The sequence below is a fragment of the Pyxicephalus adspersus genome, chromosome 7 (assembly GCF_032062135.1).
Source record: "Pyxicephalus adspersus chromosome 7, UCB_Pads_2.0, whole genome shotgun sequence".
Taxonomy (NCBI): Eukaryota; Metazoa; Chordata; class Amphibia; order Anura; family Pyxicephalidae; genus Pyxicephalus; species Pyxicephalus adspersus.
The window spans coordinates 26,789,946-26,812,393 of record NC_092864.1 but is presented as its reverse complement, the minus strand read 5'-3'; the positions used below and the strand labels follow the sequence as shown (position 1 = coordinate 26,812,393).

The following is a 22,448-nucleotide window of genomic DNA, read 5'->3' as shown; positions in this document are numbered from 1 at the left end:
GATCTTTTACATAGTTCCAATTATCCACATTTATTACAGCTGTGTCTGTAGCACATTTTATTTTTCCTAAAAAGGGAAGGGTTCTGTAGTTCTGTCGTTGCGGTGACACTGTTCTTTCATACACACTGTACAGGAAGAAAATGTTGTCACCCTAGGACAGAAAAGTCCATCACTGGTGGAATCAACAACTAAAATAAACGAATGCAGCCGCCACATCCAAGGACTGACAAGCTGCAATATTTGACATTTTTGTTCTTCGTTTTAGATCCATTTTAAGCTGTTTGCACATTCCTAGAAAAATGTAAAAATGTTTTGCTTTGAGGATATATTTGGTCAGCTGGTCTTCTGAAATGTCATAAAAGTTATTTTTAGTTTTCAGTTTATGGCATTCTCCTCGGAATCGTGGGGTTTCGTGACCCTGAAGTGTTGGGGCCGCAGCGCAGTGACAGCTGGGCGCTTTCTTCAGTCGGCTGTGTTTTCTTATTCACTAAAAAAAATGTGACAAAATCATGGACGCGGCAGATGTGTTTGTGTTGTGCTTGGAAGATCTCATATGTGATGTCCAAACAGAAGTCCCAACAAAATGAATTGTTTGTTATTCTGTATTGTCTGACAGCGAAAATATTTGTAAGATTTATACAAATTGTGTTGGTTGGCATGTTTGTGTAATATTAAATATATAAAGTACCAACAAGGTTTCTTCATAGGGACTTCCTGACTGTGGTGACAACGCTTACTCGGTACTTCTGCAGTGTTGTCACCCTTTCTAGAGTTCTTGTAAGAGGATTAGAAGCAGCTATTCTGATGCACAGTGCACAGACACATTTTTTATATGTCCTCCTTTTATTGAACTCATAACAACAAGGGCTATATACAGGCATGTCCTAAGTGACAACGCTATCTCAGGTCAACTGCAGCGTTGTCACCCTTTCCTTCATACATCTAAGCACCTGAGTCATTGTAGTGCATGGCCAAATGGAGATGTGATGTTTACCGGTAGATGTTTCTGGAGTTTCTAATAATCTTCATTGTCACATTAAAAATCATTCCAAAGGATTTTGGATCTGCTTTACATTCTTGATGTCATTTCCTTGTTTATGGTCACTTCAAGAAGTGTTGTTTCCCAGCATACCTAACAACGGGCCCCTGTGCAGGACTGACTTGGAGTCCCCATGCTGAAATGAGGAGGGTGCAGGGCCCTTGTACAGTGGCACACCCTGCACCTCTCTATGTCTGCCCATTTCCCTGATTACGTTGGAGGTCCAGTTCTTTGATCTGGGAGGGATCTATGGGAGTCCAGCAGTTTGGGTACCAAGAAAGATGAGAATCTACATTCTAATTTTACAGGTCACAGGGAGTATAACTAAAGCATTTTCACAGCAGGCCTGATTAAGTGACTTGCTTTTCAGACACTAGGGGGAGCTCTACATGGCTTAGTGCAATTACTCAGCACTTGCCTTTATAATACAAACACAGGCATCACATGAGCCATTTATCCAACGTGCATAGAGCAGATTCAGACTTTCTAGCTCTCACGCTATTAGGCTGAGCAGAGTTAGGGAGGCAATAATGGAGGTTGTTTTTTTTTCTTTTAATTTAAGCTTATTTTGACTTGTGGTCCGTCATCATCTAACTCAAGAATTTCCTTTTCCAGGCTCCGTCTCTGGAGTATGAGCCGCTGACATGGATACTTCTGGCCCAGTGAGCGCAGCGCACAAGAAGGAGTCCAAAACTTCCGCACTGGATGGGAACAATTTCTCAGAAGTTGGAAAGAAAGCCGCTGCGCACACCACTTCAGCAGGAGGTACTGCATATCGCAGCTTTTATCCATTTACATCATCATTTAAATTTTGTATCAGATTCTTAGTAAATGTGAGGTTTCCCTTTAAATACTCCAGCCATTAGAAAAGCCCAAAGCGTCATTTTGGTTTTTTCTGCAATGACCCCGCTTATTATGGGGCGATTATGGAAATTGGCGTTATTAGTGATTCCAATGATTGACAGCTGACGCTTCGCTCTAATTTCCCTCTGTGTGAATGAATTTGCTTTTGTTCCCGTGTGATATTTGATACTTGGAGTGATATTACCAATATGAGTCATGAGTTATATTGTATCCAGGCGGGCGAGGGGATGCAGGAATTCACACAAATAGGGAGTGCCAAACATGGCACCATTAGTGCAAGAAGAGAGACTGGGGAAAGATGGGGGGATTTTGGCTCTATTGCTTTTTTGTAATAGATTTTTGGGATTGTGGGTCAATTATGCCAACCTGGCACTAACCTTGTGTATATAAATGAAGTCATGTGATCACTGAGATGGCAATCACATGGCGTTGTTCACAATCACAGGGTAAGCAATAGAAACCCAATCATCTTTGATGGGACATGAGGCCTTGTATACACAAGATCAATTTTCACATCTGATCCAATAAAATGATTGGATTGTAGAGCGTGAATCTGGAATGAATCCAACAGCAGACCTCTCTATTTGTTTTAGTCCTTGGCTGAACATGGAGTGATAGGACGTGTTGGTAAAGATCAGTCTGATGGGGCAGCTTGGTGGCATGGAGATTTGCAGGTTCTCCCCGTGTTTGTGTGGGTTTCCTCTGGGTACTCTGAATTCCTCCCACATTCCAAAAACATACAATTAGGTTATTTTGCTTCCCCCCAAAATCAGACCTAAACTGTGGTAATAACATATGAGGTAGGGACATTAGATGCTACAAAGGCAAAAGTGCCATGCAGAGTGCCACCCCATGGGTACAATAACATACATAGGTGCCCCTGGTTTGGGAATTTGCAACGACTGAATACTGATTGGATCGTCCAGCATAAAGTTGGCAGTGGTTCTGCTCCTGCGTTCAAATTTTTTGCTATTTTTGAAATTTTATCCCATTGGACTCTTAAAACTCAAAGTTTATCAACAACCTAAAAAGTAACTTTTCTACTTCCAAATAAAAAAACAATCTTGCTGCTCTGCTTTGATTCTACTAGGCCAGACCATTTGTTGCTGGTGATTTAAACCTGATGTGAAGGAACTGAAGGATTTAACACTTTTTTCTGGGTGCGGCAGCAGAGTTTTTATTGATCCGCACAGTCAGTGTTTCATGCTGGGTTGGAAGGGGAGGGTGGAATGGCTTTGAAATCGGCAGGGGGGCGCAGTTCTGGGGATTTAATTACCTCTGTGACAGATGCCAAGGTGTGATTGTACACAGGCTGTTAAAGTTTAGAGTCCATTGCTGAAGGGACCCTCCTAATTGATGATTTCCAGGACTTGCACCCCCCTCCACCTCCTTCTCCTACCCCCATTCCTCTGATTTCCCACAATTCTTCTGGTGTCTCTGCTCCAGCTCAGGAGATGGAAATCTGACCATTTGTTTGGCTTAAAAGAGAAGTTTGTGTCTTCCAAGATGTAGCTGTCCAGCTGATTAAAGGAGACAATTCCCAGATTCTGCATTCTGATAAAGACCAGAGCTAAGGTGCAAAGGATTCTGGGGATGGGGCTGGTTACCAATCGCTGCGCAGGCCAATGCAGCAATGCTGGAGGCCTATCAAAATATTTTGGAGGTGCAGCAACCTATAGCAACCATTCAGACGTGACCTTGCTTTAAAATGATGAAATGTGATATAGTGTTGGAAGTAGAAATGATCTCACTGGTCAGAACAGTCCCATGTGCTCCAATTATGTTACATTGTAGCAATGCAAAATGACCTGGCACAGTGGGACCTCACCCTTAAGCTGCGTACACACGACCGATTGGCCAAAAATCGTTGGATACGAGGATAGTCATTGGAAATGAATGACCGACACGGCAGATCTGATTGGACGAGGATCGTTCACCATCTATCGTGTGTACGGTCGTTCAGTGATCGTGCATGCTCTGAGCACCTGTACAGGTGCTTCACTGTATTGTGTTCGTGTGTGTATATATATATATATATATATATATATATATATATATATATATATATATATATATATATATATATATATATATAAATATCTATTACTAATAAAGAGGACCTGTCATATGAATAATAAATATGGCCTGTCATCATTCCTTATCATTCATATGACAGGTCCTCTTTATTGGTCCGCTTATCTGCATGTACAGGATCAGTGCTATACGATTGCTCAAAGATATTGTGCAGGATCATTGGTCTTTCGTTTACCAACGATAATTATTGGAAGTGTGCTGATTTTGAGATTTCAAGGAACCCTTTCTATAATTACTATATCACAGTATATTAGTGTGGTGTCAGTGGGAAGAATTCCTCTAACATTGCTGGCCAATGGGAAGAATGTCACCCTTACAGATAGCCAAAAAATTCCTTGGTAACACTTAGGTGACCTGAGAGGTGCAAACTGCTCATTGTTCAATGAACCCCCAGCAACCTCTGGAGGAACCTTGACTAAGAATTTCTGCTATAGATCTATCAATTAATTATTGATTGTTCCATCTATGTAAAAATATTTTTCTGTAAAAGGAATAAAAAGTTGCTCACTAAATATAAAATATTTTTCCCTTTCTAAAATGTATTATGCCGGCTTTCCTTGTGTGATCCGGAATGTAGGTCCTTCTTCCCCGGAGTTCTGGGGGGTTCTGAGTCCTCTTGGGGTCCCTGGACCCCCAGTCCCCTCCCCCCTTGCTCTGCGCTCTTATCTCGCCTGTTGGATGAATAATGTAAGTAAAGATCTTAGTGAGCTGAGAACTTCCAGTGTTTGAAGATGGAGCAGACACATGATGAAAGAAATCTCTAATCAGCCTTAAAAAGCCCTTAAAGGATTCCTAATAAATAACTCACAGTGACCAGCAGGGAGATGAAGCTTTTGTGTTCAACTTTCCTGCAATTAGATTTTATGTTCGCCGCTCCTTCCACAGGGAAATTTGTAAAATGTGTGCAATGGAAGCAGCTAACGTCCCTCTGAATGGCTGCCAAATATTTCTGATTTTCAGCATCCTGGGTGCCATAATTTTTTGGTTTTCTGCCCTCCCTATATTTTTTTTGTGCCCCTCCTGTATATTTCCAGCTGCACCCATGCAAGCAGTGAAATACATTTGGCATTCTGTTCAGCTAGTTTTGTGATGCCAGCAATCCTGCCAGACGGTACAAGAAATTCCACAAGTCTCCATAGTGTAACATATAGGAATTTCTGTGCATTTATTGCAAATGAGTATCCAATTTCAATTGCTTTGTAAATGCCTGGAAAAGCCTGGGGGTTGCTGTCTGTTACCTCTTAGGGGCTCTAGTAGTTCGCAGTGGGGGCCCAGAAGTGGTAAATGCCACCCTTATTTACTGCCAATGTGAACCAGCCTTTGAAAAACAGCTTGGAGGACGTTTGGTTAGCATTCCCATTGAAGTTTTTGGAGACAGCTGAGCAGGCAATGATGGTTCTCAGGAATGAAAAATAATTAGGTAAGGATCTATTGGAATTATATTTTACTGATCGGATCGTAAGCCAATCAGAAGTAAAATATCAGCCCATGGCTATCTGGCCTCATTGCCACTTCTGTAACGCTGGGTACCCATGGGTAGATCCACTGCTAGCCCTTCTAATGATAATAAATGATTATTATTATTAATAATAATAAACAGGATTTATATAGCACCAACATATTACGCAGGGCTGTATATAATAAATGGATTTTGGCACCAATATATTACCGTGTAGAATGAACATGGGGAAGGCGTCGTTGGCGAATCAATAACAAATGCGTTTCCTCTGCGAATGCCATTTGATTGGCTTGGATTACAGAATTGATCCTGAGCAACCAAACCCCAGAGCAGAATTTAGACATTATGGGAAAACCAATCAGACATAGGGAGAACATACAAACTCCAAGCAGACGTTGTCCCTGCTGGGGACTGAACCCAGCTCCATTACTGCTGGCCCAAGTCACTGCTGCTTTTAAAGGGAACCTGTCATTTAAAAAAAGGCAACCGTTACACAGCCTAGACCTTGTTTTGCCGATCCCTAAAAAAGCGCCAGAACCTCGATGTGCTCAGACTGCAGCATTTTAATTTCCTGTTGAAGTGACAGGTTCTCTTTATCCCATGTGCTGCGCTGGGGCATGATGACATCAGAGCGTCCCAGAGGTTTTGCAGCCTCTGACCCGGCCGGGACACGTGTCACCCACAAGCGGCTATTTCTGACAGGTCTAAAATTAGGAGAATCCGGATGGACAGCTGCTGCTTCTGTTCAACCTGCAAACAATTAGACGGTTCCTGTGAGATGGGGCGAGCACAACCCCATGGCTGACACACGCTGCCCGCCATCCCTCTGTCCACATGGAGAGCAAACTTTTTACTACATTTGTGTGGCAATTGTGACAGCGTGCTTGCTGTCTCATATTTGCAAGATTCTGGTTTCTATATTCTAATTTGTGATTTTCCCCTCCTGTTGGTTACTATTGTTCCTGCTGAGATAAAACCACTCCCCACATGTTGAAGAATGGGTAAAGCACAATCACTATACTGCACAGTAAAGCAGAGGACCCAGGTCCACTTGAACAATGAAGATTTCATCTTCAATGTAGTGGTAAAAATATTGACAAGGGCGGAATTGTTGTCCTTTAGGACCCCTACCCTTCATCCATAATCTTTACTTTAAGCTCATGTGCTAACATGGAGGAGAGGGCGGAGATGAGCTCATCAGTCTGCTGCTTCTCTTTTCCCAGTCCAGTCTCAGACCTGTAAGTGCTGCAACTCTCCTGGTATGTGGCAGAACTGTGTAAATCTCAGGATGGTATGGACAGAAAAATAACCCATGGGCTGGATATGAATGATCAATTCCCCCCTTGTAGCCATTGCTCAACTACAGATCTCAGCATGTCCGGGCGTGTATCGCTGGGAATTGTAGTTCCTCAGCAGCGGGAGGAATTTGACCTTTGTGGTTTACTATTAAAACAAAGGAGCCAGAGAGGCCGGAGCCCCCTAAAAGCAGAAGAATTTGAAGAATTTCTTGTAATGGAATTCCCTGTTTTTCTCAGATGTCTATCACAGCCCTGGCCTCAAATCATTGAGTGTCCCAGACATGGAGGGGCATCGCAGGGGGCTGGCGGGATCAAAATACCAAAATAAGCTCCACCCACCCTGCTGTATTATTTTATTCTTCTTTGTGTCACCTTTTGTGTCAATCAGGCTTTCACTTGCACTTGGTGTAGCGCCACTATGTTCCGTGGTGCTGTACAAAAATGAGTTGGTGGGGGTGTGGCACAACTAGTACAATGCATCAAATGAAATTGCTTACTCTGATTTCACTGCACACTGCAAGCCTCTCACAATGTTCATTAAAAGCTGCAGCAAGTCTGATAAGGCTCCGCCTCATTTCCTGGCTAGAGGAGGTCCAGCATAATCTAGCCCCTCCCTCCTCAGCCTGACTGACCCACCCCTTTTATTCAATGGATTTCAAAGAGTTTCAGCACTACATTTGGTCAATATGCAAATATAACCTTACACGGAACACCCACTCCACCTGATTGGCCTTTACTCTCTACAGTAAACATTTGCATAGCTCCTCCCATAAGCCAGCCCACTGCTTACTTTAGAGTTGAGTAGTACAGAGGCTGGCTGGAAAGGTGTACAGCACTCCGCTGGCCCCTCCCACCAGCTATGGTCTGCCTGCGTTGCATAGAGAAGCACAGAGACCCAGAAATAATGTAATTGGATCTAAAATAATGAAAACAGAAAAACTTTATTTACAAATATCATAACCATGTTGGGGGGGGGGCTAAACAGCTTTAACACATTGAAGGGGAAGCAATTTGTTGTATAAACAATGTGATAGCTTTTTGTATATTTTTTACAAATGCACACAAGCTGCCTAAAGATCGGGGCCCCTGGGGGGATCTGCCGCTCTGATGTTTCTCCGGGGCCCCGGCGTGGATCGGGCAGACGTCCGGTGTGTTTGCCAATTTATTTCCAGCTAATGCAAGGCCAGCAATGTTCTTGTGTAAAGCCCAGGAGAGGCCGAGGGAGCAGAATGTGGAGGAGGAGACCTCAAAGTGGAGGCTGAATGGAACCGCACATTCCTGCAGCCTTCGTAAACATCAGGGCCGAGCCTCATCCACGGGGAGCTCCGACTCCAACCGCACCGTTTGTGATCAGGGCCACCGCTAGCCGCATCCCGATCCCCCCCAGCCCCCAACATCAACAGATCGCGCTTTCTGCTGGAGGACGGCGCAATTCCTGCGGCAAATATCCAATAACTTGTTTTCCTTTTTATATTTAGGTTAGGGAAAAATTCATTGCATTGCTGAACAACCATTCAATTTTATATTAGACAAAATAGGAGATTGTTGGAACCTGTCAGGTTTTTATTGCTGCCCTTGCTGGGTAGATTTACCCTTCCAGAGAGGGTTGTCACCGGGACAGAAGGTGGTGTGTATTGGATTTTGGAAATTACCAGTTGTCATCAGAACGGGAAGTGGTCAAATTCCCCACATGTGAAGATTTTACTCTCACTTCCTGTTGCAGGTTGGTTTAGGACAGGAAGTGAGAGGAAATCCCAAAAACAGGACCTTGGAACACCCTCATCAAGTGTAGCCCATTAGATATCTGTACTGTAAATAAATATATATATATATATATATATACAGAGATCACATGACCCCTGGCAATGCCTTCATCTGCCTCTGTCTCCAAGAGCACAGAGCCATTTTTGTTCAGCCATCACCTGGGGTCACTATCTACATCCTGGACACTAGGTGAGTGACACAATCCTGCAAATCCTGGCTCTTCTCATTACACATCAGCCTCTCACCTGGATACAGAGTTACAATGTTGCAGTCTGATCGCGGGGAGACTGAGGAAATGCTTCCTCCTGCATGCAGCAGACTGATGACATCATCTCAGCCTAGGCGAAGTCACTGATTGGAGTTCATGGATGACTTTTAAATGATAAAAAGGTGGAGTTGAAATGATCCTGTTGCTGTATATTATATCAGGAGTTTATTCATGAATTTAAATTCTTTATTATTGATTTATTTTTTGAATTAGAAAACTTGAAATGTGAGTGATGATCGGGAACAATGTGGCAGCCGGGTCCGTCCCTGGGGTTCTTGACACGATCTCGCTGGGTCCAGTAGGAGCAGGCGGTGGGATAAATACCCTCTCGAGTCGCTGGGGCTTTAGGGAGAGATTATCAGGATTATTCCCCCTGAAAGGCGGCTGAGGCTCGGCAAAGCTTAATTCTTCAGAAGTTGGAAGCAATGAAAAAGCCATTTTATCCACAAGAAGATTAAGAGATCGTTTGTTTTACTGCCGCCGGCCATAAACCCCCCCCCCCCCCCCTCCTCCAAAATAGAACCCCGGAGGGAAAGGTTGGGATGGGAATGATGGATCCGTGTCACCGCGCTGCTTGGATGTGCTGGGATTCTGCGACCGTCTAATGCATGATGCATGGAATGTTCAATCTTTAATGGGGGAAAAAAAAATACAGCGTACCCGACCTATGTACAATAAAAGTCATTCAACGCTAATGCGGTGCAAAACCACACAGGTAACGGCTCCCAGGTGCTCAGCAAACTCCACTGCAGGTAACCAGGTTTGAACCTGGCTGTAGTTAAGCCAAATTTTTTAATAGCAACTGTGCAGCCGAAAGAAAGTGGCAGCAACTTGCAATTTACATGCAAGAAATGGTTCCCGACCACTCCCATTCACTTGAATAGGAGCAGTTAGGACCACGGTTGAGCTGTGGTGAACTCAGAGGTCCGAAATGGCATAAAAGTATCTGAATTTCCATCGGTATTGGATTCCTGTCACTAAAGCAATGCAACACCCAGACTATGGGATCTTTTTTATAAAACAGGGAACCTGACACTTCCCCAAACATTCCCAGGGAATCTACCCCCCGCCATTAAAACACGCTGATCTGGAAGATTCCTGGTGTTTTAGGGAATGTCTGATTCCCTGTTTTATAAACCAATCCCTGGGCTGCATTCTATAGCTTTGCACTGTGCTGTTAGTCTAACAACATCACAGTGCTGCTTCTAATTCACTGTCCATTCAGCAGGCTGGCAGCAAGTCAGGGACCAAGCTGTGTGGGAGAAAAGTAAGGTCACTGACCTGATTGTGTCTAGCAGTTACAATGTTGCAGTCTGATCACTGGAGGAGAGGAGACTTAGAACATGCTTTCTCCTGCCTGCAGCAGACTGATGACATCATCCCAGCCCAGGCAAAGTCACTGACTGGTGAAGGTGAAGCTTTTCTTTTCCTGTTGCTGTGTTTAGTGACTTGTCAGGAATGTATTCCTGTAGACAGGTCCTCTTTACATTATACGAGGACTTGTTGCGGTGTCTCCGATAGCTGAGTGACACCGAGAATAAATTGCAGCTCCCCTGATAAATGGTTCTATTAGCAGCCCAGATTGTTCATCCAGATACGGTGCACGGTAACACGCGCCGTGCACGCCACATACATGCTTGTAAATGGGACTTTCTGCGTGTAAATAACAAATTACAAATCTGCATTTGTCGTGTTTCGCCTGAGGACGGGCAATGGTGACAAATTAATAATCGCAGACAGGGAAGTAAAAGGACGGAGCGGAGGTAATCGCCTGCAGATGAGTAAACATGACAAACGCAACAACACTCCCAATCTGAGTGCCGCTAAATTGGGGGAATTTTTGTGGATAAATTGTGGCTGCGAGTCTAAAATATCAAAAACAAATTCTGGGGGTGAGAAAATGTTAAAATCTGGCACTACAAATTCCAGCATTCAGATTGTATGGTATAGATGTACCTAACTGAACATTTCATCCAATTTTTGGACAATCAGGCAGGAAAGAGGGAGGCCTTGAAAACATCATCAGGAAAATATTTTGTATGCTTGCTGTTTCGTCTTGCATCAAAAAGAGCTCAGACTGCGACCTAGGTAAATTTATGTTAAGCTTCCGGTAATACAGACCAGTCACTGCTGCTCTCTCTCCTGGTGCAGGATGACTGGTCTTGTCTCCGCCCCCTCCTGTAGTTTTCTGCAGGCAGCCTGGCCCCTCCCACTTCACTGCACAGTGATGTCACAATGACTTCACAAAGTAATATCTGGGTTTTACAAATGATGCACACAAAGAGGATTTATATCCTTTGCAGCTGTTGAGAAATGTATTTAACTTGTGGTTGGAGTTCCATTTTATTGTGTATTCCCTACAATAAATTGCAGCTGTTTATTTATCAGGCTTTATTTAATGTTTCTTGTCACATGACTTGAGGTTCTAGTATGAAACTAAAGTGTTGTAGATGAATCCCAAGTGTTTCTTAAAGTGGACCTGTCGCCACATTAACATTATATTAAGGGCATTCAGTGAAGACTGAATGCAAAATCTGCGACCTCCTGGGATACATACATCACATATGCCAGGTGGCTGCAGGCTGCTCCTTCTGCGCATGCTCAGTTTTGAGCATACGCTGAAGGAGCTTCTCTCTAATGTAAAAGTGCGCAGTGTGATCGGAACTTTTTTTTACATTTTCCTGGAAAAGCATTACTAAATCTCGTAAAAAAAAAAAAATGCTGCAAACTGCAAATGGACAAGGGAAAGAAGAAGGAAGACAGGACAGGCAGGGCCACCTTTTAGCCTGTAAAGGTAAGTGTGATTTTTTTTTTTTTTTTCACTGACCGTTCCGCTTTAAGTCCCCCTCCAGGTTTCTGCCCTAATTTGGTGCGTTGTCCCTCAGCCGTCTTGCCGGATGTGCCGCTCTTTATCCGTTCGTTAAGCAACATCTGATAAATGAGAACTCCGGCAGCTCTCTAATACCACAGGTATTCCAGCGCTGTGCATTAGGCCGCAGGGCCGCTGCCAGGGCGAGCACTTAGGGGCTGCATGAGATAACATGTCGGAGAGGGAAATGGCATTTCAGCCTCAGCTTTTTTTTTTTTTTGATGCAGGCGCATACTTTTCAAATTTCCTAAAGGAGAGATTACTCGTTTTTTTGGCTGAGCCTCCAAAACCGCTCTCAGCCCACACACAAGTTTCCACGTCAGCAGGCGACATCCTCCTCTGCATCCTTGATGGTCAGGAAAATAAAAAAAATCAAATTCAGAGATTATAATGCCAAAAAGAAAATTGTCAAAGAAAAAAGTTTTATTAGCCCCCCTTCCCTAATTTCACAGTTTGTGCCATATCCTGACACATTCCTGAACTCTGAGTGCTGAATCCCTGTAGGGACCGGACCACCAAAAACAAACAAAAAAAAACCTTAGATGCCTTCTCCAATTTGCTTTGACAGGGAAAACAAAAATCCTTCCCCATCCCCTAGGATCAGCGTTGTTACAATGTTTTTTCTTATAAATAGGAGCAGCTGTTTATGTTTTGTATGTTTGGTAACACATCCGGCCTGGATCTGTTGGGTCAGGGGACACAAGCTCCTGCAAAGGACTGTTCCAAGTTTTAACAGCTGTTACAAGAAAGAATCCTTTCCGTATGCTTGTGTCCTTGTTGTTTGAGTTGTGGGACCGGCCGTGACCTCATGTGTTGGGGGAGTTCTGACGATAGATTAGGGCCACATTTGGGGACACTACCCAGCACATTGAAATCTAGGAGCTTCCTAAGAGCTCAAGAACTTGGAGATTGTGTTGCTGTAACGGTTTAATGTCCAGCTTTATAGTTTCAAGGATCATTCTGCCCCTTTACCCTTTAAATAGCCCCTTCCATTTCTTAAATTAACCCCTTGGTTGCTGAAGGCTCGGGGCAGTTTTAGGGATGAAGTTGCTGCAAAACCCAGGAAGGAAGCTGAGATTTCTTTTATTTTCACCTTTAATCCCCGTGGCCCCGGGTATTAGGAGTGCAGGTAGACGAGACGCCAGAGAGTCTCGTAGCAGAGGGCGCGGCCGGGCGGCTGTACCTGAAGCTCTGTCTGGAAGCCCCGTAATGGCCTGTCACTCAGCGTAACCCCAATCTGCACTCACCGGGAATGTCTCCGCACCAAGGATTGTAAACAGACAAATATCACAAGTCACAAACCAATAATACACCCGGGGTACAGGACAAGAGAAGTGGTACTGTGCAGAGCCCATACATACAGAATAAGAACTGATACTGAGAATTACACCTGGGGTACAGGACAAGAGAAGTGGTACTGTGCAGAGTCCATACATACAGAATAAGAACTGATACTGAGAATTACAACTGGGGTACAGGACAAGAGAAGTGGTACTGTGCAGAGTCTATACATACAGAATATGAACAGATACTGGGAGTGACACAAGAGAAGTGGTACTGTGTTTGTATATACAATTACATATGGCAGAGTTGTGCCCAGTATGACCGTCGAAGCCCAATCAGTGCCTAAGGCATTTGCCATCATGGAGCGCAGAAGGGGTTTCAAGGGCTTCGGCTCTTCAAGCGTTGTAATTGGTTCCTGAAGTTCCGAGTTTTGAAGTTTGTTTGGTGTTTGCTTTGGGTACAGACGGATCTGATTACCCGCTGTGGCCGCAAAATGCGTCTGATGAGCAGAAGAGACTCTTGTGGTCTCCTAATTCTTTGCAGATCCAGGGAAGTCCACTCACAGCCGTATTTTGGGTCATCAGATGGCGAATGGCAGCTTTCATTAGGATTCTTCAGCAATTAGAGGAAGATTGGTGATCCAGGAAAATGCTGATTATTATGCCTGCAGAGAGAGACAAAAATGTGTTTATAGAGCTTTCCAAAACCTCATCGAAAGGGGGGGCAATACAGATGAGCGCCAGGATTTTGGGAAAAAATTCTGAAAATTTACCAAAATTAGAAAGCGTTCATTTGAATCATTGAGCCGGTAATAAGCAGACCAAACACTGCAACACTTTCAGTCAATTAGAGGAAAATGTTTATTAGATGAAAACAATTGGAATAGATTTTTAGGCAAATGTCGATCAAATATTGATCCCGGAGGCCAATTTTTATTGATTGATCATTGAATGGAAATCTAAACCACTTTTTGTGTCTGGAAAAAAAAAAAACTGCTACTGACAGGTTCTCTTTAAAACCATTTTTTCCTTCTTTCAGCTCATGACTTCATTAGGTGGTGAATAAATAGTTGCGCGTTTCAGCCCGACATTGGGCCATTTGTTATGTCGCTCATTTCTCCCCTAGCTGCCTGTTTCCCGCGATCCGTCATTAATCAGGAGGGAAATATTGGCCCGGAGGGGCGATTGGGATCTCCTTCATTACTATCAGCGGGATTAAAGCTTTTCCTGCGCGTTATCTGGAGAGCCGGGAATATCCATCTCAGAAGCCAATGGCTGAGGTGCGACCCTGCGGGACTTCATATTAAGTTTGAGGGCAGTCTGCGGAAAAAACAGAATCCCTCCGCAGAGCTGGGACCACCAATCCATCAGGGCCAGAGACATCCCGGACAGGACTGCGCCATACAGATAATGGAGGTTCGGTCAGCCTTTTCTGTCCCCACAACTGCTGAGTATTTTCTGACGATCAGTGCAATATTTGCAGCACATTACATTCTAATTCATATTTCTAATGGGAATCTTCTCATACAGAGGAGCTTGCAATCTGTAAATACGAAACGTTGTTACCTAATAGATAATTGTTTAATGTATAGACTAGTTTATGGTTGGTTCATTTCATCATGTGGATAGCTAATGGAAGGACAACCTTTTTACCATGTGGAACTCTTCAAATAGTTTTCAGGTCTTCAGAGAACCCCTCCTATGATTACTATATCAACAGATCACAGAATATTAGTGTGCTGGTCAGTGGGAAGAATTCTTCTTACATTGCTGGCCAGTGGGAAGAATGTCACCCTTACAGATAGCCAAAAAGTTCATTGGTGTCACTTATACTTACCTGAGAGGTGCAAAGTGCCCAAGGAACCCCTAGCAATCTCTGGAGGAACACTGGTGTTCCACACCTATACCATGACCTGGAAACATGAGATCCTTCACTGAGTTAGGGTGACATATGCAGTGATTTTGGTACTTCCCTGGTAACTTTATTTTATGACTAATTCCGCCATCTAAGGACTGGCAAGCTGCAACGTATCACATTTTTGGTTTTTGGCTTTACATGGGTTGTAAGGACCCGGCCAGGCCCAACGCTCTCTTTGCAGCAGCAATATTAATAACTGTCATCATTGCGCTGGTAGCGGAAGCTTCAAAATACCATAATTCAAATCCAGATCGTTCATTAGAGCTGACCTGAAATCACAATATATGCGAGCGGCGCAGAAGACGGCTTTTATTAATGAGCTCGCTGGGCTGTGCTGGTGAATGATTCCACAGCGCCTCTCTAGATTGTCAGCTGTTTGCGTTTTGGCAGATACCAGGCAGTGCAGGGAACATGGAGATGTCACTGCCGTATTTCATCAAATTACAGGATAGATAGACCTGAGGGACCAGCACAGCTATAAAACACCAGGAGAGGCCTCCTATTTTAGCCCAAAAACCCCAAATTACATAGAATTAAAGTTTTAGGAGTCATAAACCTAAACAGCTGTTTCTGTTACTGCAGAATATATAGACACCAACAACTTTCTCTGGTTGTCACATCTGCATTCTAATTTTATATTTCTTTAAATTTGGGTATTTACATTTTTATTCTTCTTATTTTATATATATATATATATATATATATATATATATATTTATTTATTTATTTTACAACAGGTTGATCTGGTTTCTCACTCATATATTTAAAGTAGATGTGAACCCTACTTGTAGGACATTTAAATTGATCTGTGTATCATTTTTTTCAAAATATTTGTTTTCATTTTTTTTACATTGCTGCTGATCTCATGCAGTCTTTTTGCGTCCTCTCCATTGATGGGATTTCCTGATGATGACCACAGTGGACCAAATATGCTCCACCGCTGCCTGTTGTTTTATTCAGAAACTGATAGATTGACAACTTCTGAGCACAAGTGGGGTACAGTAACAGAATGTGGTCACCCCATGATAGGAAGTTCGTAACAATGGACTTTACATAGGAATCAGGCAATCAAATGGGGGAACGATATCTGTCAGCCCCTTAGGACCCTTTCACACTTTCCTGGTAGAACCCCTTTTCTCATAATGTGTTTTAGCCATTTTTATTGCACTGCAATGGAACACACATATTAGGTACATTTTCCTCCCGCAGACTCATGAGAAACATGGCATGTGCAAAATTAATATTGTATTTTCAGTATACTTACATTTGTTGACCATGACATGAGTTTTGGCAAAACCCACCAAAGACTCAGCAAGGAGGATATTTTTTGTTAATGCAATGTTGCATCCCTGGTGCCACAGGTTGGCTTTCAGAGCCATAGTGGGCCACAGTAAGGTCACTATGCTATGCCGTAGTGTTCCAAAAAAAAAATGTTTTTTTCCTCCCCATCACCATAGGATCTATGACATGCAACATGTATGAACAGAGCGGGAGCTGCCTTCCCACGTCTTCCACTAATCGCAGTGAGAATAACCACGCTGTGTCGCTCTTTAATTATTACACACTTCTGGCGCGGAGCTTCTCATCTGCATACTCCCCAGAACCCCTGGCAGCCTCAGATGTATTATACAATGGTCTGCTTAGGTATGCACGAACTTCTCTTTATCTGTTCCTTTTGAAGATTTACATCTGTTCACATCTTCGTGGCGTTATTGAGATGCTGAGCCGCGTTAGCGTCTCCGTTCCCCAGCGCCGCAGATCACAGCCTCATAAGGCAGACAAATTTCAGGTCTTTTTTTTTTCCAGCTCCTTCTTGACTAATCTGCTGCTATTGGCCAAATTTAGCTGGGAATGCTGTCTTTTTCCATTTTGAATTTTTGATTGCACTGCGCTATAGAGTATGTTGGTGTTATAGCCAACATTGTGCCCCCTCTGCAGAACTGATTTCGCAAGTTTCCTGGGAAGGGGGGCCCTTTTGGTAAGGTCTGGGGCCCCCATGTACCGGAACATTTTGCACCTCCTTATGTCCACCCCTGGGGTATAAGGTTGTAGCAGTAACAGAGGCCTGCCTGTGCCAGTGCCCTGCTTGGCAGTATTGACCTCACAGCCAGACTTGGCCTTGCCACTGCTGCCAATGCCCCCAATTCTCCATACAGGGGCTGGGAATTGAGGTTTAACCTCCAGCATGGGAACTTCCACATCCTACACCAGAAGGGAGGCACCTGATATTGTAAACCCTTATTGACCTTTCTTTTTAGTGCCATGGAGTTTTCCTTTAATTTGGAATCCCACGTCGCAGTCCGATAACCACTCTGGTGGGACGAGCTCTGGCTGATTAATTTGCCCTACTTTACTCATCATCTTCTCATTAGTCTCTTTCTGCTGAGAAGTCCCAGGGGGTTCCCGGGAGTCGCGTTACAGCGATCGGCGACCCATGGTAATCTGCCTATGTCCGCCAATATAATGGAGTCATTGTCCCCCCAACTCTGCAAAATCGCTCAGGTTATGAACAATGAGGGGTCTCAGAGAAAGGGGGGGGTAATTTGCAGTAAATAACAGTGCAGCCCCCTCCTCCCTCCCCTGAACTTTAACCCCTTTATCACCAACTGAGGGAAACAAAGTATGGCCTTCCTAAATTTTGGTAACTGGTTGACAAAAGTACATTCGGCCGTGCCTAGTGAGCGATGATGTAACCCAATATGGAGGATTCCTGCAGGTGGTTGTGGCTGTGAAATCCATTTGTCTCCTTTCCCACATGGATCCACTGAGAAGGAAAAAGGACTTGTATATGAAAGAGGGACAGTCCCTCCAAATCGGGGGCAGTTGGGAGGTAAGAAGAGGTACAGTCCCTCCAAATCGGGGGGCAGTTGGGAGGTAGGAAGAGGTACAGTCCCTCCAAATTGGGTAGGTTGGGAGGTAAGAAGAGGGACAGTCCCTCCAAATCTGGGCCAGTTGGGAGATATGAAGAGGTACAGTCCCTCCAAATCGGGGGCAGTTGGGAGGTAAGAAGAGGGACAGTCCCTCCAAATCGGGGCAGTTGGGAGGTAAGAAGAGGGACAGTTCCTCCAAATCGGGGCAGTTGGGAGGTAAGAAGAGGGACAGTCCCTCCAAATCAGGGGCAGTTGGGAGGTAAGAAGAGGGACAGTCCCTCCAAATCGGGGCAAATCGGGGCAGTTGGGAGGTAAGAAGAGGGACAGTCCCTCCAAATCAGGGGCAGTTGGGAGGTAAGAAGAGGGACAGTCCCTCCAAATCGGGGCCAGTTGGGAGATATTCCCTCTTATGTCTGAAACATGAATCATTAATAATTTGCTTTCTGGGGGGCAGGGAATGAGGTAAGTGAAATCCTCTTTTGGGAACCCAAAAACAAGCATTTAACCCTAGCAGTGTGAGGGTAACCCTACTCACATTGGTATTTGTTATTATTATTAATATTGTTAATAAACAGGATTTATATAGCGCCAACATATTACGCAGCGCTGTACATTTGTTTCGGCTATAAATGCATTTGATATAGCAGTCAATACAAGGTGAGAACAACTTAGGTTGGAAGCTATGCATGCCAAAAATTGGTTGAAAGAGCTGCAGATCATCAACATCAACAGGGATGGGGAAAAAGATAAAGTGAAAATTTGATTTTTTTTTTTTTTTAAATACAGAAAGTTAATTGTTTATAATACACAGTGCACAGAGCAAACAAAATGTCATCCGGTTGGGGATTGGATTTCATTTAATCCTAGTGATGATGTTCGTTGCTCAAGGCAGGACAATGTGGCCCTTCTTGGGACGCAGATCGGCATTCGGCTTGGTTTGAAGTGGCGGGTTAATGCAGCCAGCTAAAGGAAGACGATTTATTTACCGCTGAGGTTCATAAAGTTTGCGGAGTGTGTAAATCTCCCCTCGGAGGGTATAGAATCCACATCATTAGGGCCTAATAAGCGGTTTGCGTGTTTAGCGTGGAGTGTGTACTCTGCACTCACAGGGAGGAAGCGCACATTGTGGCCCAGTGTCTGGGCTGTTTGCTCGCCTTTTGTCTGGTCTCCAGTTTGCATTCTGCTGATGGATTGCGGGGTCGGAGGTGCTCGGCTTGGGAAGGGCTGAAGTGCCGTCTCAGCAAACTCTTTACAGGCTAGAAGGCCTGGAAGGGCCGTGTGGCTTCTCTGCATTCCCCAGGCTGCCCTACATCAGGATGACACTTACAGGGATGTGAATTCAGAGCCTCTCCAAGGCACTCTTGTCACTGATATTTGCTGAAGTAGGTACTTGCCTCTAACAAGCTGCAAGATCTATAGCGGCCATTTATGGCGGACCAGAAACGAGTGCATAGCCCCCCCAACACTTTGCTTGGTTTTAACTTTTTTATTTTTTCAAAAGTGAACTATTTATTTATCAAAATCACAGAGCTGCTTTTGGATTTAGGAACAATGCAAAGACATAAAAAATTAACTTTAAGAAAATTTATAAGTAAAGAGAAAATTAAACATTTGAAAAGTTTATTATTTTTGTCTGTGATTGTTACGGGGACAGGAAGATGCAGAAAGTAATAAATACACTGCCAAATATTCTAACACTTCCTATTCAAAATAAAATGAGACTTTTAGACTATGATGCAAATCTGGCTGAAACATTTATTATTTTAAATTGGGTAAAACCCACTTGAAATGGTCAGATGCCACCAGCTGTTGATCCTAAATAAAGCTCTACCGCCCATACAGTTTGCTTAACGGATCCAATTTAAAAATGAAGTACCTACAACAGCATATTCCCTCTTTAATTTAGTTTTACCTGGACCTAGCTAGTTCTGACATTTTGGGTAAATCTCCATACAGATGCTAGATTGGCATTGCTGGGGACAATCATTTGATATCTTCTAGGACCTACAATTCCATTTAGTGTTCTGCCGTTCCTGACCACTAACTACACTTATTGTTTAACTAATCGAGGTCTTGAGGTTGTGCTTATTAATATTATGAATATTATTATTAAACTGTATTTATATAGCGCCAGCATATTATGCAACACTGTACAATAAAAATGTGACAGCTTGCTATCTCCCTCACCTCTGCATAAATTTGGCATAAATCAGTACAACTTTTTTTGTTCCAATATCACCTAAAATGATCACAATAGATTATTTTTAGCCACATTAGGTGAACGTCTGTACCAAAATGAAGCCCTTGCAACCAGCGATCTCAATGTCCAATGGCACTGCCTCACCCAGGAGGGTTACCCATCCAGTTTTGAGACCAAAATTATCTGCGGCCATATCCATGCTAGAGAAATCTTCAATTGAATACCCAATACCATACCTGTACAAACCCTGATGAAGCCTGGCAAAGCCCCTGAAATGAATTACCTGTTGGACTGACCTGTCAACTTACATCTGATACACACATTACTCCACCAAGCTTAGTTGCGACTTTCCAGGGATCTCCTTTTCAGACCCAATGAATCCCAAGAGAAGTAAAACCAGATCTAAATATTAACCAAAACACTTATCCAATGCTCCCCCAACATATCTTCATATCATTGATTAGTAATGGTGCCGTCATTGGACAGGGAGAAGGCAGCTTGGCCATTTCATTTAGGGAAATCCACCATTTTTGGAGATTAATTTGAGGGAAAAGACCGAAAAATAAACGCAACCACAAAATCTTAGGGCTGGTAAGCAACAATATATAACATTTTTGGATATAGATACTCTTTAAATTTAATAGAAGCTTGGGAATAGCTTGTTTATGAAGGTGCTGCTACAAAAAACATGCCTATACTAGTAGCCAATAGCCGCCATGCATGTGCTCCAGCGCCAGGAGCACATTTGACACTGATCAGCTAAGAAATTCCATTCTGAACAATTTCTTCCTCTCCAAAAATTGGCCAACTTTTGAGTTTTCTGTCAGTGGCCATTTCCCAATTTGACCAATCTGATTGTCTGTAGCCTCCATAAGCCGATCTCCTGCTGTAGGGAATTCCTTTTAGCAGCTTCTAATTTGAATCTATTATCCTTTTTTTCCATTCAAGCTGCATTTTCATTTTAATGCATTAACCCCTTGAATGGCCCAGACAGACAAACAACCCTTGGGCAGATAAAGCATCAGGCCGAGGCTCCTTTAAGAGCCGGCTACCCCCGCCAGAGCCTTTTTGGAGCAGGCGGGTGATTAATGCAGAAAAAGATTATTTACTAGAAGAAATGAAATCTAGCTGGAGGTTTTATGAGCTCTCAGCCTGGCGGAGTACCTGGAACGTGTATAAATTATGTTTTATGAAGATACTGAAGCCTGGAGAGAGAGAAGTCTATAAACTTCACTCAGGGCAGAAATTATCCCAAAGAATCGCAAACTCCAACATTTGCTGCTTTTCTCATTTACATGGAGCCAAGTGCGAATCTTTGGCGTTGCCTGATGAATCCCGACCGCGAAGAATGAACATAAAGTCCTAGTTTATCTCCTCTGAGTTCTCAGTGATACAATGTTGCTGATTGGATAGAACAAGCTAATAATACATCGAAATGCTGATACTTTTATTATTATTATTCAAAAAGTGGACCTGGGGAGGCTATTATTGGAGGACCCTCTTTGCTCACTTTCAATATGACAGGCCAAATTTAAAGTACATCTAAACCCCAACCCTGGCACTGTGTATCAACAGTTTTTTGTTTTGTCATATTTTCTTAACCGTTTTGGTCATCATCTTCATGTATTTGTTCCAGCATGAGCTGAATGTCATTTTTGTAGATTCCCTTCCTGATAGTGACAACAATGAACCATGCCAGCGTGTTGGTTCAGCTCTTCATAGTCTCCAGAAGAGGCACATATGACAAGGTGACAACCCAGGAGCATAACTGGGGAAGGTTGTCACCCCAACAGAACCCCCATGCTCATGATAGAATGGATCAGCAGGAATGTGAATGTCCCTCCAAGTTGGCCCACAATCTGTACCTTATGAAAATAGACTGCAGCATTTTTTTTACATTTTAAATGGAAATTCGAGGTACTGAGCGGCCTCTTCATTACATTCTGTACTCAGCCTTGAGTCAGATTTCCGGAATCCCATACAGGTCTGGGCCCTGGCTCCCCGCCATTCCAATCTGGCCTGCCAAGCAAAACAAACCCGACTGACCAGCGCTGGGGATCAGGGGCAGGATGACACTGACGCAGTATGGGTGCCCTCTGCCCCCTGCAGCTGTTCCCAATGGCCGTGAGGGGGATTGCTGGCCATTAAGCCATCCTCTGCTCTGCGCACCCATTCTAGAGACAGTTTAGGGCAGACACTCACCCCAGGCGAAGGTCTGTCAGTATGTTGTACTGTCACACTGTTGTCACTGCCAACAGGCTGATTCCTCCTTCAGATTTTACTGTTACACCAACAACCTAAATGTTTATAAGAAATAATTGCATGCAATTCGTAGGATGGCACTCATGATGCCATATATCAGAAACGTCCATCTGTGTTGTATAAAACGTTTTAGATACATAAATGAAAATATGAAATAATTTGTTCAGGCATGGTACAGCAGAGACAGTGCAGGGGCCGGCAGCTCATTCTAGGCATGGTACAGCAGAGACAGCGCAGGGGCCGGCAGCTCATTCTAGGCA

General features: G+C 43.6%; 1 protein-coding gene across 1 annotated transcript in view; it reads left to right on the top strand.

Annotated features, from left to right (window-relative positions):
* The window catches only part of GLI2 (GLI family zinc finger 2), a 94,665-nt gene that overhangs the window by 28,832 nt on the left and 43,385 nt on the right, over nt 1–22,448 (top strand). Inside the window, exon 2 of the mRNA XM_072417921.1 lies at nt 1,655–1,804. Coding sequence (XP_072274022.1) covers nt 1,684–1,804 — 121 coding nt within the window. The 5' untranslated portion in view covers nt 1,655–1,683. The remainder of the gene's footprint in view (nt 1–1,654; nt 1,805–22,448) is intronic.